Genomic DNA, 16881 nt, shown 5'->3' with positions numbered 1-16881 from the left:
ACTTCTATCTTAGCCCCCTGAAACCTTCGTCTGGCTTCTACCCTACGGAAGTGTCAGGCAATAAATTTGTATTGTTTAGGCCACTAGGCTCCTGGTAATTAGTTACAACAGTGCTAGGAAACTAGACACAGAGAAACCTTCTCTTTTTGTTTTCTTTTTTTTTTTTAATTTTTTTTTAAGTTTATTTATTTTTGAGACAGAGAGAGACAGAGCATGAACGGGGGAGGGGCAGAGAGAGAGGGAGACACAGAATCAGAAACAGGCTCCAGGCTCTGAGCCATCAGCCCAGAGCCCGACGTGGGGCTCGAACCCACGGACCGCAAGATCGTGACCTGAGCTGAAGTCGGACGCCCAACCGACTGAGCCACCCAGGCGCCCCTTTCTTTTTTTTTTTTTAAAGAGGAACACATAAACCGTTGAGGACAAGATGAATCGATGTAAAGTTTTGGGTGATATGAGGCATAACTTATTCTATTACCCAAAGAGCAGTCATGAGGAGGGCAGGTGGCTCTACTCCTCAGTAGTTACAGAAAGGAGGGATCAAGAAAGCAGACGTGGAGCCCATATGAGAGAGTAACAAATAAATGGGCCCAGTAAAGGAACAGGTTGCCTCTGAACATAGTGAGTGGGCCCTGCCACATGGGGTAAAGACGATTGTTGGCTGAAGACCTCTAATATGCCGTAGGTAAGACTAGGAATGGCATTCTGGCTCAGCCACTAACTTGCTTCTGACCTTGAACAAAGTACTTAACCGCTGACCTTCAGTTACTCATTTCTAAACTGAGATTGAAGGCTTCGTTGCAGGGCTTTCACGATTAGTAGAGATAAGGTGAAATGTCAAGCCAGCACCTGGAACCGATGGTAAACAACCAATGGTGGCTATTATTACCATTATTGTGTAGCGGGGGCAGTGATTTCTGGAGATGAGAGATAATGGCTCAGGTCTTAGAATTTATTATTATTTAGCTGGACATCCATCTGGGTATGTGTGGGAGGAAGAGTTTTCTCCTGCTCTGGAGTGCCTACCTTAGCTGTAAAGCAGAAAGTTCCCTTTGGACGCCAAGAAAGTAAATGGTGCTTCCAATCTTTCACTTCTCAAGACAGGAGGAGTGACACCTGGAGCCACAGGGAGAAGAAACATGATGGGTGGCTAGTCCTTTTCTTTCCTTTTTGAGACCTGCCTGGCAGCGGGGAGACTACATTTTTCTTCTGCTCTTCTCCTTCCAGTGGTAAACACTTGTGGGTCAGGCCCAGACTCCGGTTCCCAAGAAGCATTATCCGTCCAATACATTCTTGTGACTAATGAGTATCTGAAATGTAACTCGTTGGAACTGATACGTGCTTTAATTTACGTACACCCTAGATTTCAAAGACCATTAAAAAAAAAAAGAATCAGTGTCTCATTACTATTTTTATACTGATTCCATGTTGAAATGATAATATGTGGGACAATTTCACCTATTTTGTTTCACTTTTTAAAATTTAGCTATTTGAAAACTTCAAATTCCACACGTGGCTCACATCATATTTCTATTGGGCAGCCCTGATCTAGAGGCCACTTCTCTGGGCCCCACAAATAAAACTCAAGTTGGGAGACTGCCCTTCTGAGAGAGCGTATAAGCTCTGCAGCCCTAGAGTGTGCCCGGCAGAGCCGTCTGAAGGCCATCTGAAGGTCTGGCACAGGGAGCGACACATGGAACCCCGATGTGGAGGGTCGAGCCACGTCTGTCACTCCCAATTTGACCAAAAACAAAGCTGTGATTTCCAACCACCTGATCTGTCTCTTAACTGATCATAACTTGAGAAGAAAGGATGTTATTTATTGTTCTTTCCCCATCAAACCCCCAAAACATGACTGAGGTATTTCTGTTCTCATGAAGTAGCACAAACACAAACTCCGGGTACACGTACCTAGGGAAGGTAGTGTAAAGGTAGTGGTCCTCTTTAGGTCCAAAGGGGCACAGGCTTCCAAAACATCTCCACTGATTTCAGCGGAGGGCGGTTTTCGACCAAAATGAAACGTGGGCACGAATGGCAAACTCCCCCAGGAAACTGGTTTCTGAGACACGTGGGACTCTGCAGCAAAATGGCAGCATCAGCCGTGGTGGGATTCGACTGAGAGGAACGCAGGGCCTAAATGATGCAGCGGGAAGCAGGAAGGCAGGGTGACTACCAACAGGGACACGCAAAGTAAATCCATCTCGGAGAGGAGGCAGTACGGATGGGTGGATTTTCCTTCCCGCCTGGTGAACGTATGCCACAATCAACCCCAGACAGGCGACTTTCTCAACCCATCTCCTTGCTTGACCTCACCTGGCATCCTGGCAAAGCTAAATCCGGAGGGGTTCCCGTGTCTACTCTCCTTCCCCCCGTGTCACCGAGCCACTTCTGTGCTCTCCAGCATTCTAGGAAGGTGTGTCTGGATTGAACTGAAACCAGGCCTCTAGAACCATGTTTTGCTTGGCTGTTTCATGGCTGGTTAAGTTGCATGGCTATGGAGCTGATGCTGATATGATTTTATTTTTTTCTATTTTTAAAATGAGATGCATGAAGAACTGCAGGTGGGATTAATGTAACTTCAGATGTGCTGAAGAAGCTCCACTGCTCCAGTGAAAGAAAGTGTATTTTGCTGAAGGAACCTGCGATTACCCAAACACCTAAGTCAGACCTCTTTGGCTACGACAGCAGAAACCAGGGAAAATCATCCGTGGGCCTTACCTTTGTGAACTTATGAATTTTGTATTTTGATGTAACTGAACTCTAAAAGGACAAGAGGCTTTGATTTGGGGGATGTCAATTTTTCCTGTGGGAATTTAAATTGCGACTATTTTACAGTTGCTGACCTGTATTACTTGGCGTATTTTCTATTCTCGCTTAAACTCCTTGTTTCATCTCTGATGAGTTTTAATTATCAGTCCAGTCGGGCAAATCTGAGAGGAATTGATGCCTGAATCTGGTGTTCTGTCTACAGGGGGTCAGAAGAGTGTGCTCCTCTGATCTATTTCAGAGCCTTCTGGAAGCAAAGGCCACTAAGGGTCTCAGGAAGACATAGCATGAAACTCGTCTGTGTGAGGGGAATGGCCTCGTGAAGTGGGAACACCAGGACCAGGTTCTGAAAGAAGTCGGACTCCTTTCTCCCCTTGTTGGCAACAGCTTTTGCGATTAAGCCTAATCAGGTAAGGGAACAAAAAGCCAACTGCCCGTGCCCCATCCTCCCCTGACAGGGAGAAAACTTCACTCCAAACAACAGACAGGAAACTACAGGAGGAATGCTTGTGGCATCTCTCTCCCTCTCCCTCCATAATCTCCCCCACAGGAGAGGAGCTGACTGGAAGCCGTGGGGAGTGTGGCTGTCCCCTGGCTGCGGCCTGCCCGTCCACAGAATGACCTTCTGGAGCAGCTCTCAGGAGTCAAGTTTCACACAGGTGTAAACGTGACAGAGAGGCCATTGGGCCGCAGACCCAGGCCACACTCTCCAATGCCAGCTGTTCCAACAATAGCTATTAACACTTATTGATTGTGGATGTTTTTGCTTTCAGCTTTCTGAATCCTAAAGTGGGTGTTAGTGAAGTAGAGGAACATATTTAGGCATCACCCTCAAACACTGCAGCAAAGAGACCTCAGAAAAATCACCTTTTCTCCGATCTGATACCCTGGCCTGGGAACACAGTTGAGGGTCTCTTAGGAGACGCCCCCTCATCCAAGCCCTGTCTCCTTTTGGATACATCTCTCGGTCACCTCCCAGAGAACTCCCTGCTGAGCTTGATTAACAACAAAAGATGATGTGCTAATCAAAAAAATTAGAGACTAAACTGTGAAGAAAGAAAACCGATAGTGCACAATTCACAAGTTCAAAGGGTGGTGTAACGGCATTTCTAGGCACACATTCCATCTTGCATTTTCAAATTATTTACAGAATCTCCACATCTGGACACTGATAAGAAATTAATCTCTTTTAAGGAACTGAAAATTTAAGGCAATCTTTTATGCGTTTATCAGAACAAATCTTCATTATTCTTATTTATATCATAAATATTTAGGAAGCTGAAATGATCTCTCACATACGTATCAAAGACAGGTGTAGTTTTAAAAACAATAACCTATGACAGTTGTTCTCAAAGTGTGGGTCACAAACCACAAGACTCTTTCAAGGAGTCTGCTGAGTCAAAATTATTTTTAGGACTCTAAGACATTATTTATCAGTTTTTACTGTATTGACATTTATAGGTTGGTAAAAAAGCAATGGTGGACAAAAGTGTGGGGTCTTAGCACAAATCAAGGGAGTGGCACCAGACTGGACTAAGAGTCACTGTGTTCTTTGCTGGCAAAGTTTCACTTAAGAGTGTTATTCTTCTTCTTCTTTTTTAATACATTTATTTATTTATTTAAATTCAAGTTAGTTAACATACAGGGTAGTATTGGTTTCAGGAGGAGAACCCAGTGATTCATCACCTACATAGAACACCCAGTGCTCATCCCAGCAAGTGTCCTCCTAATGCCCATCACCTATTTAGCCCATCTCCCCCCCCCCACTCACCTCCCCTCCATCAACTCTGTTTGTTCTCCGTATTTAAGAGTTTCTTATGGTTTGTCTCCCTCTCTGTTTTTATCTTATTTTTTCTTGCCTTCCCCTATGTTCATCTGTTTTTTTTTCTTTTTTATGTTTATATTTATTTTTGAGACAGAGAGAGACAGAGCATGAGTGGGGGAGGAGCAGAGAGACAGGGAGACACAGAATCCAAGCAGGCTCCAGGCTACAAGCTGTCAGCACAGAGCCCAACACGGGACTCGAACTCACGAAGCATGAGACCATGACTTGAGCCGAAGTCAGACGCTTAACTGACTGAATTACCCAGGCACCCACATCTGTTTTGTTTCTTAAATTCCACATACAAGAATGTTCTTGATGAAGGAGTACAAATTACTAATATTATTAAGTCTCAAACATGGAGTGCACGGGTTTTTAATATTCTGGGTGAACTGACATATATACACAAAGCATTTCACTGTATACCAAAGCATAATAAGGAAAAAGCATTTGTGTGATGGTTTGATTTATGAACTGAAGTAGTTTCTTTTTGCGTGCATGATCATTTTTGCTTAAAAGAACAACTAATAGAAAACTCTGGTTGTTCAGACCTGGATATTTCGCAGACATTTTCTCCAAAGTGAACAAAATGAGCCTGTCACTTCAAGGAAAACGATTCGTACTATTTGTTGCCACTGATAAAATTTGAGCTGTCAAGCAAAAAAATAGAATTTTGGAAAACTCGTATCCACCACTGTGAGACTGACAGCTTTCCGATACTTAAAGACTCATCTGCTAAGAGGAGTGTTCATATTATTAGTACACGTGACTGTCGATACTGCATAATGCAAATTATCAACATCTGGTTGATCTGCATAACTCAACGGATCACGATTTTCCAAAGGCCTAACACGTTATATTACAAACCACACATGGGTAAAAGATACACCCAGAGTGCAACATAGACCAGTGATTTTAATGTAACAGAGTACAAAGGGTTCAACGATATGGTTTTAGATTCCACGCTGCAATTGGCCTTTAAAAAAATCTACCACTTGTGGAGTTTCAGTGTAGGATCAAAGGAGAGCACGCCAACTCATAGGCTATGAAAGCACTCCTCCCTTTCCAACCTCGCATCTGTGTGAGGCTGGGTTTTCTTCATTTACTTCAACCCAAACAACAAAAACTGAAGGCATAAACACGAGAATCTAGCTGTGTTCTCTTAAGTGAGACATGTAAATGTAAAATAATGTTAGTCTTTCATTAATCTTTTTTCTTTTGGAAGCAGTTATTTTCCATTAACATATGCTATTCATGTCAACCCATGTAATGGGTCTATTATTGGTAGTTATAAGCGAATTAAATAAATATTTCTTAAACTTTTTTTTTTTTTTTTTCAACGTTTATTTATTTTTGGGACAGAGAGAGACAGAGCATGAACGGGGGAGGGGCAGAGAGAGAGGCAGACACAGAATCGGAAACAGGCTCCAGGCTCCGAGCCATCAGCCCAGAGCCTGACGCGGGGCTCGAACTCCCGGACCGCGAGATCGTGACCTGGCTGAAGTCGGACGCTTAACCGACTGCGCCACCCAGGCGCCCCTTAAATAAATATTTCTAAAATTTCTTCATTTCAATTTCTAACATGATAAATATCTATAGATATATCCTTAATAAACAAACTCTTTTTACAGTTTTCAATAATTTTTAAGAATGTTAAGGCACTCATCAAAAGGTTTTACCATCACCAGTTTTGATAATAACTGTTTAAACAACACTGAAGGAGTTCCTACTTCATACTGTGCTAGGAACTGGAGAAGTAGATAAAAGGCAGCATCCCTAGCCTCAAAGAATTTCTAATGTCATGAAGAGTGTAATTCTCAATTATAACAATTTTACTGTAAAAAAGAAAAAAAAAACATTTCAACTTTCTTAGGAATGTATTTACATCTTGATGTTCTCAATGGGCAACTAACCTTGTATATGGCACACAGCTGATATCTAAATACTTAGTGATTCAGTCTGAATCTACATAATATGCATTTGATTTGTGCATCAGAAAGTCCTATATCTGCCACATACTTAGGTACTGGGCATTGCCTAAGCATTTTTACATAGGATTCAGACACTGACCGCTCTTTATGGTGACGAAGGTGCTCCGTCCTTAGTGAAAAGACCCTGAAGTTACAGCAACAGTGCAGCGTTTCACTGAGACAAACCTTAGGAAATAAATTTTATTTTTAGGTCATATCATGGTTTTTAAGACAAATTTACTCTTCCAGATTTTATATCAAATAGTCTGGATAACAGGATGAGGGAAGAAACGGTAGCTTATTTCAGGAACAATCATAACATGAAAAAGAGATTCCCTTATGCTGTTTCCATAGCTCTAGAAGGCAGAACCGAAAGGTGGAAACTATAAGGAGCCTGAAAAAAAATGTGTTTTTACACACACACACACACACACACACACACACACACACACACTAGGGGCAGTAACTTAATTATCAATAGGTATGATGCTTGAGGGTCAGAGGTCAGACCTATTTTTCTATTTTCCCCCACTCTAACCCAAAGGAGACAGCATGTTTCCATCAGAAACAAATGGTGGGAGTCGAAACAGAGAGTGCAACCAGGGTGGGGTGAGGATGGTCAATGTCCATCCAACTTCAAGTTGAGAAGCACCTGGCAGGAGGCAGAAGGCCTGTGTTAGTTCTGTGATTACCTGGGGCTCTTAAAGTAGGGTCCTAGCAAGCTCCTGGGTAGCAGTTCGTAAGTGAGCAGAGGATTTCCCACGTCGTCACTTAAGGATGCAACCCTCCCCGCCATTCCCAGTGCGTGGGGGTATAAAAGGCTGGGAGTAAGGAGAAGGCTGAGGTCGCACCTAAGTCCCGTCTTAGCACATCACATCTGAACCAAGCACACAGTGTTTTGACCCCAACTGCAGCTTCTTTGATCATTTTCCTGGATTTCTAACCCACTAACTTGCTCTCTGTCCCTTCTACAAAATGTATCTAATTGCTCAACCGGAAAAGCAATAGGAAAGCAACTCTTACCTGACTCCACAAAAAAAACAAACAACTTAGATTTGCAGCAAATGAACTTTAAACATTTGTGTTCTCTGAAGCTTCTGCATATTCATCACCTCAAATGTCATGAAAATTCAATCTCTGCCTATATGACATAATACCACTTTGTGCATATTTTCCCCAGAATTTCCACAAATTCTGCCAATGCAAATGGCAACTGAATGACAATGATCTCGAAGACAAACAGCCCTCTCTGGCTTATTTTGTCGGGGGAAGGGTACAAAGTGCAGGCTTCTGGACCCTCCTGTCTGAATTCTAGCACCTACACAACAGCTTCGTGCTCTTGTCCCACACTCTAGAACTAGCTCACCAGTTCCTTCCACAGTTCGGTTTGGAGTTAAACGTGGGTACACATTTGAAACCCGCACACCACATGTGAGGAGTACAGACTTATTTTACATTTTTAACATCATGTACGAGCTGTGGGAACATCTGGTGTTTTGCAAATTTGGCCAAATTCAGCTGCACTTCCTTTTCCAAACGTGTCCTCGGACATGTAAGGGTTGTACTTCAATTTTAATTTCTCTCGCTCTCTGTGTCTCTCTCTCTCTCTCTCTGGCACAGTACTGTGGGACTTCAAGCAAGCACTGTATCGAAACTTTATACTTTTCCTCTCTCAAAGGAAAACTGAAAGCTTGCCAATTAATAACATGAGGAAAAACAGCTAGACCAAAGATGTAAAATTAATTTTAAATGCTTCTCTCTCATTTTCCTATAGCTTGCCTGACTCAGTAGAAAACCATCTTTTTTTATATTTATTTAAGCAATCTCTATCCCCAATGTGGGGCTTAAACCCATAACCCCAAGATCAAGAGTCACATGCTCTTTCCTACTGAACCAGCCAGGCGCCCCGAGATAGTTGACTACACAAGGGTATCTTGCTAAGGACGACACCATCTGAATGGAGAGAAAGCAATGCCATAGCTATTGACTCACTCTTTACTGGGCCGGCCAGACATGTTCTCCTCAGGAAAAGTGCGCATGTGTGCACAAACAATTGGGCCATACGTTTTCAGGTGGTTGGAGAACGTGCTGTAACCGAAAATCATCGGACTTGAAACATCATAAATAACAGCTCAAATTCGGAGTGGATTCTATGTCCACGTCTTACGTTTAATCCTGAGTAAATCACTGCTGCTGGAAATCTAGACTCATCTGTCCCCTTCCATACACATACTCGCAATTAGCACATGGCCTCGGCGATGGCATGCTACTCTTTGTCCTGGCCTCACATAAAGCATTGAAAACCCACATCAGGCTGAGGGGAAAGAAACGGCCTTAGAGTGAGCCCCCCCAGCCCCCCCCCCATCTTCCTGGCTTCCTGCATGGTCTGTTTGCTTGTCCAGCTCCTGTAGCCAGTTCATGGTCCCACCTCTGGAGCCTTTTCCTTGCACCTCAACTCCCCACTTGGTTCCTTCCCTTCCCTGCATGTGTACTTCCTTGGACTCCAACCCTCTTCTCGTTCCGGGAGATTCCAAACCCACGTTTGCTGGACTCTTGCCTTTTTCCCATACTTGCCAGGTTCCTGCCCACCCTTCTTTGTTCAGACTCAGCCCTGCTCTGGGCACATCCCAGGACAGGCTACTCCACTTGGACTGAATGTCCCTGGGGCTCTCTGCGCCCTGCTCCCCTACAGCTCCTACAATGGCCCCAGGCCCTTGACTCTAGCTGCTGGTTCCAGGGCTCCTCACATACAGTACAGTTCGGGGGTTAAGAGCAAGGACTCTGGAAAAAAGCCTTCTCGACTTCACACTGTGGCTCCTCTATTACCAAATTAACTTTGTAGGCCTCACTTTCCTCACCTGTCAAAGTGGGGGTAATAATATATCTGCACCACAGATTACTCAGCCACAAGGAGGGAGAGGTCTACCAGATTCCTCAGTCTAAACCACAGAGCTATTAAGTTGCAGGTTCAAAGTTCAAAACCAGGTTCAAAGGACTTGAAACACATACTCTTTTCAAATATATGAGGCTATCTTCCTTTAAAATCATTTTTAGTTGCTTCCTTGGAAACAAAAACAATCATTTCCTTTTCGTAGCACTGCTTGTAAAATTTCTTTATTTTAACGTTTGTTTATTTTTGAGAGAAAAAGAGAGAAAATGTGAGCAGGGGAGGGGCAGAGAGAGGGAGACGCAGAATCCAAAGCAGGCTCCAGGCTCCAGGCTCTGAGCTGTCAGCACAGAGCCCAATATGGGGCTCGAACTCGCAAACCGTGAGATCATGACCTGAGCTGAAGTCGGACGCTTAACCAACTGAGCCACCCAGGTGTCCCTGCAGCGCTTGCAAAATTTAAAACCAAGTTATTAACTAAAGTGCTTGAGTTCTAATAGTGAACTAAAGTGCTTGAGTTCTAATAGTCAGTGATGAAGTCCTTGGTTCCATCCACAACTGTTAATCGAATAAGTTAGTTAGAACTAGAATTCCCCACAGATGTTTGAACCTCTACCTGTATCAACCTCCAAATGAATGACTTGAATTCTTAGCCTTTACACTAAATTTTCAGGCTAATATGAGCCATGTGAAAAATACTTGTAATATTAAAAAAAAAAAAGGAATGCATCTCCAAAAGAGATTCAAAAGAACTGTATCTCCAAAACTCTCTTTTTTCCAAAAGAAAAAAAAAAAAGTACTCGCGATAGTGGGGCACCTGGATGGTTCAGTCTTAAGTGTCCGACTCTTGATTTCTGCTCAGGTCTTGATCTCATGGTTCGCGGGATCGAGCCCTGCATCAGGCTTGGGATTCTCTCTCTCCCTCTCTTATCTGTCCCTACCCTGCTCACTCTCACTCTCAAAATAAATAAACTTTAAAAAAAAAAAAAGTTTAAAAATACTTGTGATAGGGTACTGGGCAGACTTGCCAGCTTGGAGACGGGGAGAGCAGCAGCAAAGACCGTCAAGCAGAGGAGGATAAAAGTTCCAAAGGCAACAGAACTCAGCAGTTGAGACCTGAGGTGGGAGGTGTTTTCGGGAGAGACATTGCCCGCCACCAAACAGCGAGAATTTTGTTTTACAGTAAGGTCCCGAGACGGCAGGAAGAGAAGGAGAAGGACTCACGTTATTTACTCTGTATGAAACTAGGTATTGTTGAAGGATCCAGGGCAGGAATTGGGAGTCCAGTTAAAGGTGCTCAGACCTAAGCGTGGAGCAGACATTAGAAAATGTCTACAGAGACTTCCGTGGATAATTCTATCAGCAAGTCATACACTACATGGAATTCATGCAAAAATTTTTAGGGGCTCGATTTCACCACAGCTGAGCTGTCGGCCTGCCACCGAAGGCAGGTAATGTGGGCGGGGCACTGGACGTGCTTCCCGCTTCGCAACTGGAAAGAACAAGGTGGCGTATTCGCTGTGACACAGGAGAACCGTAACGTGTACAAGACGCACGCGTGAATCAGAAAGAGTCAAGTCAGATTGAGACTACTTGCACATCTGTGGCACAGGAAAACCATTTCCCAATTAGAACATCTCGCGCTTCGCAAGAAACGAAAATGTCAAACACGTTAAGTATTCTCCATCCCAAGAACGGAAACAAAAACAATCTACTGGATTTAAGAGCCATTTTGGTTTCCTCTACAGCATTCAATGCACTTTCAACGATCTTTTCAGTTACCTTGGTCACAGCTTTCGGAGAGAATGTAATGGCATCCACCACCGTGAGGAGGTCGCCCGGGTGGAGGCGATCAAAGTACTTCACGCAGACGTCATAGGCACGGAGCCACTCGGGTGAGGACTCCGGGACTTGTTTAATGAGGTGCGGGTCTCCAGTCCAGAACAGCTTCTGCAGCCAGATGGCGTACAGAGAGCTTGGGGAAAGCATGTGTCCATCCTTTGCGGGGATTTTGGGAACAAGTTTGGAAATAGATAAGATATTTTGACTTGAAAGAACTGGCTCCAGGGCTTCAAGAGGATTCGTGCTGTCATCGGTCAGCTTTTTGTAATTAAGACCTAATGGAACGAAAAGAAAAAAAGGGAGTGGGTTCTTTCCAACATAAACATACAGGAGCTTTCACACACACACACACACACACACACACGCACACACACACGCACACACACAGCCCTCTGGACTGCTGAAGGGAAAATTTTATCTACCAATTTATAGCAGATATTCTGTCGATTACAGGGATCAGAAGATGTGAGCTCCTGTCCCAGCCTGCGAGGCGGTCAGCTGTGCGGTCCTCCACAGGCCGCCCGCTTCCGCGTGCCTCAGGTTTCCTGGCGTGCACGCTGGAGAGGGCTTATCCTCTGGCTTCCTCCATCCTTCTACGTCCTTCCACGGCACCTATATTTCCTTTGACCAGCATGCTCATCGCACTGCATTCTATCTCCCCATAGTTCATCTGCCATCCCATCAACTACCTGCAGGCAGGGATGCAATTTTGCTCCTTTTCTTGCATCTGGTCCAGCTTCTAATTTGGTTACTCGGTAAACCACTGACAGACTGAAATAAATTCTCACAACAGTTTTAAGTATTGAATGAATATAGATTTCAAAGTAAATTATAAAGTATCATACAGACTGGAGAGGTATTAATGTGTTTAATGTCTTAGTTAGGAGCTTAGAGAGACAGGGATAGCATTCCAAAGACTGCCACCATTTATCAAAGGTGCAAATGCTCTTATTTTAAGGGTTTCACACATCCTTAAAACACAGTCTCCAGTGAGGTGAAATTCGGCCAAATTGCCAAATGTGAAGTGTCCCAGCCCTGTACTTTCTATAGATAAAATAGAACCACTGGGAGCAGGGAACAGACCTCTGGAGGATTAGTCAAAAACTCCAGATCTCAGCACCAGGCCTACTGTAAGACAAAGTCAATGTGTGACTTTCCATAGGTCTCTTGTAGTTTCTTTGGTATTTAATTCCTTAAACAGTAAGTAAAGGAGTTGCAAAGATAATAACTAAAGTCAATTAGCATCAGATCCTGCGATTTCTGATCTCTGCCAGTCACAAAATGCACAAACATGACTGTGCACAAAAAAATTAATTCCTGGCTTTGGTTTAAAGAATGAGTTCAAGCAGGGAAAGGATCGCCTTACCTGCAGCAACGACCTTAAATTTCTTCAGCAGCCGAATGTGCGTTTCTGGCTTAATGGCATATTGCCCCAAATCTGCACAGCCACAGCTTTCCAGAAGAGAGAAATAATATAGCAACCTTTCGTGATCAAAGCCACCTATAGCGGGGTAAATATACTTGACCATGTGCTTGTGAAAGGCTTCAGGATCAGTCTTCAAAGTCTCAAAGAGATGAAGGGCTTGGGCTCGATTTTCAATTTCTACTGTGGACAAACTGAAATTAAGGAGAAAGAAATTGTGTTAAGATTTGGTCCCTTTAGTAAACAATTTGTTGTTGTTTTTTTTCCCCCTGACTGAAAAAGACAGGCTGCTTCTTACAAGTCCCTTCTTCTTGTCAATCAATTTCAGCAAACCACCAGAATGTGGGCTGTTTATATAAGGGCAAATAGGAGTGTTAAATGCTTACTGTTATACAATTTTCGCGTTCTCTCATATGGGTCACAGCAACCCTGTGAAGTAGGGTTCACATTCCTTCAGATGGGAGAGTCACCCAACGCTTAACATCCAGGAGATGAACCCAGACTTGTCAGCTTCCGTTATGCATTATTTATTCATGTCACAAGAAACACTTAAAATCTGAGCTTCATTATAGAAATGTAAACAACCTTATTATTTCAGGAATTTAGGAAATGGTGGGGGAGAAGAAACAACTCCAACTTTGAGGCATATAAGTTTTACACCCAAGAGCCCCGAACTGCTATTCAATACACCCAAATTTGATACTGTGTTCAAAGAGAATTAAAATGGGAAAGAACAGATATGTTCACTTGACTTATCTGTGGTAATGAGTGCCATTAGAATGAACACACTTCTTGGTATTTTCACCATGATTTAGAGGTCTTTATAATGTAATAAAAAAAAAGGTCATTTAAGGTTAAAGTACTGCAAACAATTTTTAAGGAGTCTTACTTTGGTCAATCAGTTTTTATTTCTGGGGGTCAAGGGGAAGACTTAATTTTGGTCTTGGCTTCTCCCCGGACAGAACATAATGCCTCCAGCCCGGTGTAACCCTGATGCCCCGTGCAGAGTAAGTCAGCACTCATAGAAATGTCCAGTCTCCGGGGCATTCAGCAGTAGCATACAAAGGATGCGAGGAGTGCCAGGGAGACTTCTGGCGGAATCAAAGATCACACACAACTGAAAAGCAGCATCTCTGAAATATGATGCCCTATTTAATGGAATTCCCACTTTTAGGAAATGCCAAGACATGTTTTTTGGTTTAAGGACATAAAGTTAATACAAATTATGTTTTAAAATTTTTATAAGGGTGTGATGATACTTGGGATACCAGCAGCAATCCATAAAGTGAAAATATCAAGTAATTTTTTTAAATACTCTTTTAACTGTCACTTCTCGAGAAACTGTTTTTCTATTAAGACATAGTTCAAACATCTATAAAAATGTCCCCAGTCTATAAAAATGTCCCCGACTGCCTCCTCTGAGCATCCTTCTCTTCTAGCACTCATAACGTGCTGTAACTTTTCATTACCTTGTCTGTCTCCCTCACTAGGCTATGTACCACTTGATGGAAAAGATGATACCATATCTTCATCTTTAGTTTCTCAGTTCCAAACACCAGTGTGTGGTAAAAAGGAAACATTCAACATGTGTCTTACGAATGCCAAAGAGATGGGTGGATGAACAAAATGTAGGTGTCCTCCAGGGACCAGGCACCCTGCTCGTCGTGGGGGGAGAGGATAAAGATTTACAACAGTGGCGCCTGGGTGGCTGAGTCGGTTAAGCGTCCAACTGTTGCTTTCAGCTCAGGCTATGATCTCACGGCTCCTGGGTTTGAGCCACACTTCCAGCGTGGAGCTTGGCTGGGATTCTCTCTCTCTCCCTGTCTCTCAAAATAAATAAATAAACTTAAAAGAAAAAAAAAAAGATTGACAACACAGAGCTCTATCCAGCAGTTTGAAAAGCTAGTTGGAGTTCTAAATACTTAAGAGTTAAACCACAATGCAAAATAATGGTAAGGACAAAGGCCACACAACCATATTCTAATTAACAGTAGGATCACTAAAGCTGTATCTTGAGAGGAGGTAAATGTCAATGTTAACAGAAGGCTTATTGAAGGAAGCACTTGAGCTTGGCACTGAAAAAAGGAATGAAGCAAAGAGAGTTTAACAGAGGTATCGAGACAAGAAAGCACAAGGTCTGTACAACAAATGAGTATAAATGAATGGCTGGTCAGAAAGCAACCTTGATAGTATCACTATTCAAAGTATGCAATGTCACCTCTGAAATATACTGTACGCGCCATCGCGTATGAACGCGATTCACAGAATTTCTGATGTTTCTGCATAATTTGTAAAACGAAGTCTGCAGTAAACAGCAAACCGTGTAACCCCATGAAGACAGGTCATATGGATGAAAACTTGCAGGCAGAACAGCATGCCGATGGAGGGGGGAGGGGAACACACGTGCACTTCTTGGGCTGATTCCTAAGCAAGGCAAGTGAAATCTAAGTAATTACCAACCTACAGACGAGAAACTGCCATCAGAGAGGTTAAGCGACCTGCTTAAGACAAAGGGTCCACATCTGTTTGGACTTGGCGTGTGTTCTGCTCAGCTCATCTCGAAGTAGCCTTTGACTAATGAAGGTCAAGTGTCTGCAGTATCAACCATGTCAAAAACAGGAGTTTTTCTGTAATGAACATTAGTTCTCTCTCCCAGCGGCAATACTCTCAAAGAGTTCTCCTGTCATACTTCATTCTTAACACTTTGATAAACAGAATACTTGAGATAGACTCATCTACAAAGTGGCCAGTGATTAAGCCCTAACAGTTTTAGTTCACTGGTGATTGGCTTCATTCTGAATATAGTCTCTCCTAACCAACACGACTTTCCCCTTTGCCCATGCACTTATTCTTCTGTGCCTACAATTCGGTTTGTCTGATGTGCAATTTTACCTACTTATCTTGTCAAGAGAGATCTGGAATACCTTTAGTGATACATGATTAAATGCCAAAACCTGCCTCTTCAGTAAATTACAATGTGCTAAGTAAGATCTTTTATAGATGCCAGTAATCAATAACCCATTTTAATAGTTTCCATTGAAAGAAGCTATTATCTTCCCTTTGGAACAAGAAATGAAAACTCTGCTTGGAAAACAATTCCAAAGAACCCACATTCAAGAGAATAGGAAGAAATACCATGAAACCACTATGGACTTTTCACTAATCAAATTAATGATTACCCTTGAAAACAGTTTAAGTGCTTTATCTTGAGCCTAGTTTTAGCCATAAAGCAGCTTATATATATAATGCATATTTAGCTTTCAGAGATTAACTAAAGGAAGAAACTAGCATGAGTTGTACCCGGTGCACAAGGAATAAATTAATAGCACTAATCCTTTGATTAGTGTTCTGTAATGGCTTCAAGTTGTCAATCACCCAAAAACGTGATTCAAGAACAGCATGTATTGAAAGAACTTATATTCAAATAGGAAAACAAATTTATTTAAATATGTTTTTCTTTACTCAGTCTGAGACTGATTGATAATAAAGTTCTATTACCTGTCTGAACAATACCGAGAAGAGGAAAGGAAGGAAAAAGGACAGTGGGACAGGAGAAGGCAGACGGCCGCTGGGAAAGGCAGAGACAAAGGGATGGGGATATGGCTTCACACAGTCCAGATGTACTAACTTCCAGGCATTTCTGCCAAAGACTAATCCTAAAAGTTTAAAGACATATGCGTCCAAATTCATGACCCTGATCATGAGCGAACAGGGTTCCTCCACTGATGCCTGTGCAAAGAGACAATTCTACCCTCTAAGTTATAACTACTCTGACCTGAGGGAAACAATCCAAGGTATTCACCACACAAATGCTCAGAATGAACTTGACGTGGCCGACTTGATGTGCAATGCTGCCTGACAGTTGCACATGGGACTACAAAGAGAAAATAAGGTCAAAATAGCCGTGGCATTTTTCAGTTTTGCCAACATTTTGGCCAAGTCTTTGTAAACTGAAAAATGGAATTTAATTTTATAAGTTCACCTACACGGTTGATGGGATGACCAATAATGAGCATCTCTGTCTATTTCTTGTCATACAACTACTCAGATCCTCTGCGGAATGTTGTATATGAACAGAGCATATGGGGCAGGCCATGAGAATAGGCTTCGTCTCCTCTACAATGACAATCCTGACACCTTAGATTCTCACTGGTTTATATAGTCTTATATT

At 42.8% G+C, this 16881-nt stretch overlaps 1 protein-coding gene across 1 annotated transcript in view; it reads right to left on the bottom strand.

Moving 5' to 3' along the window:
* The window catches only part of NBAS (NBAS subunit of NRZ tethering complex), a 334006-nt gene that overhangs the window by 78185 nt on the left and 238940 nt on the right, over positions 1 to 16881 (bottom strand). Inside the window, exons 43-44 of the mRNA XM_047068027.1 lie at positions 12654 to 12904; positions 11228 to 11562 (exon numbers count right to left, since the gene is read on the bottom strand). Coding sequence (XP_046923983.1) covers positions 11228 to 11562; positions 12654 to 12904 — 586 coding nt within the window. The remainder of the gene's footprint in view (positions 1 to 11227; positions 11563 to 12653; positions 12905 to 16881) is intronic.

Source organism: Lynx rufus, unplaced genomic scaffold (genome assembly GCF_022079265.1).
Source record: "Lynx rufus isolate CCGP_SWC_20201006 ecotype Redwood Valley unplaced genomic scaffold, mLynRuf1.p SCAF_8, whole genome shotgun sequence".
Lineage (NCBI taxonomy): Eukaryota > Metazoa > Chordata > Mammalia > Carnivora > Felidae > Lynx > Lynx rufus.
The sequence above is the reverse complement of the archived record's forward strand: the minus strand, read 5'-3'. Positions and strand labels throughout refer to the sequence as shown.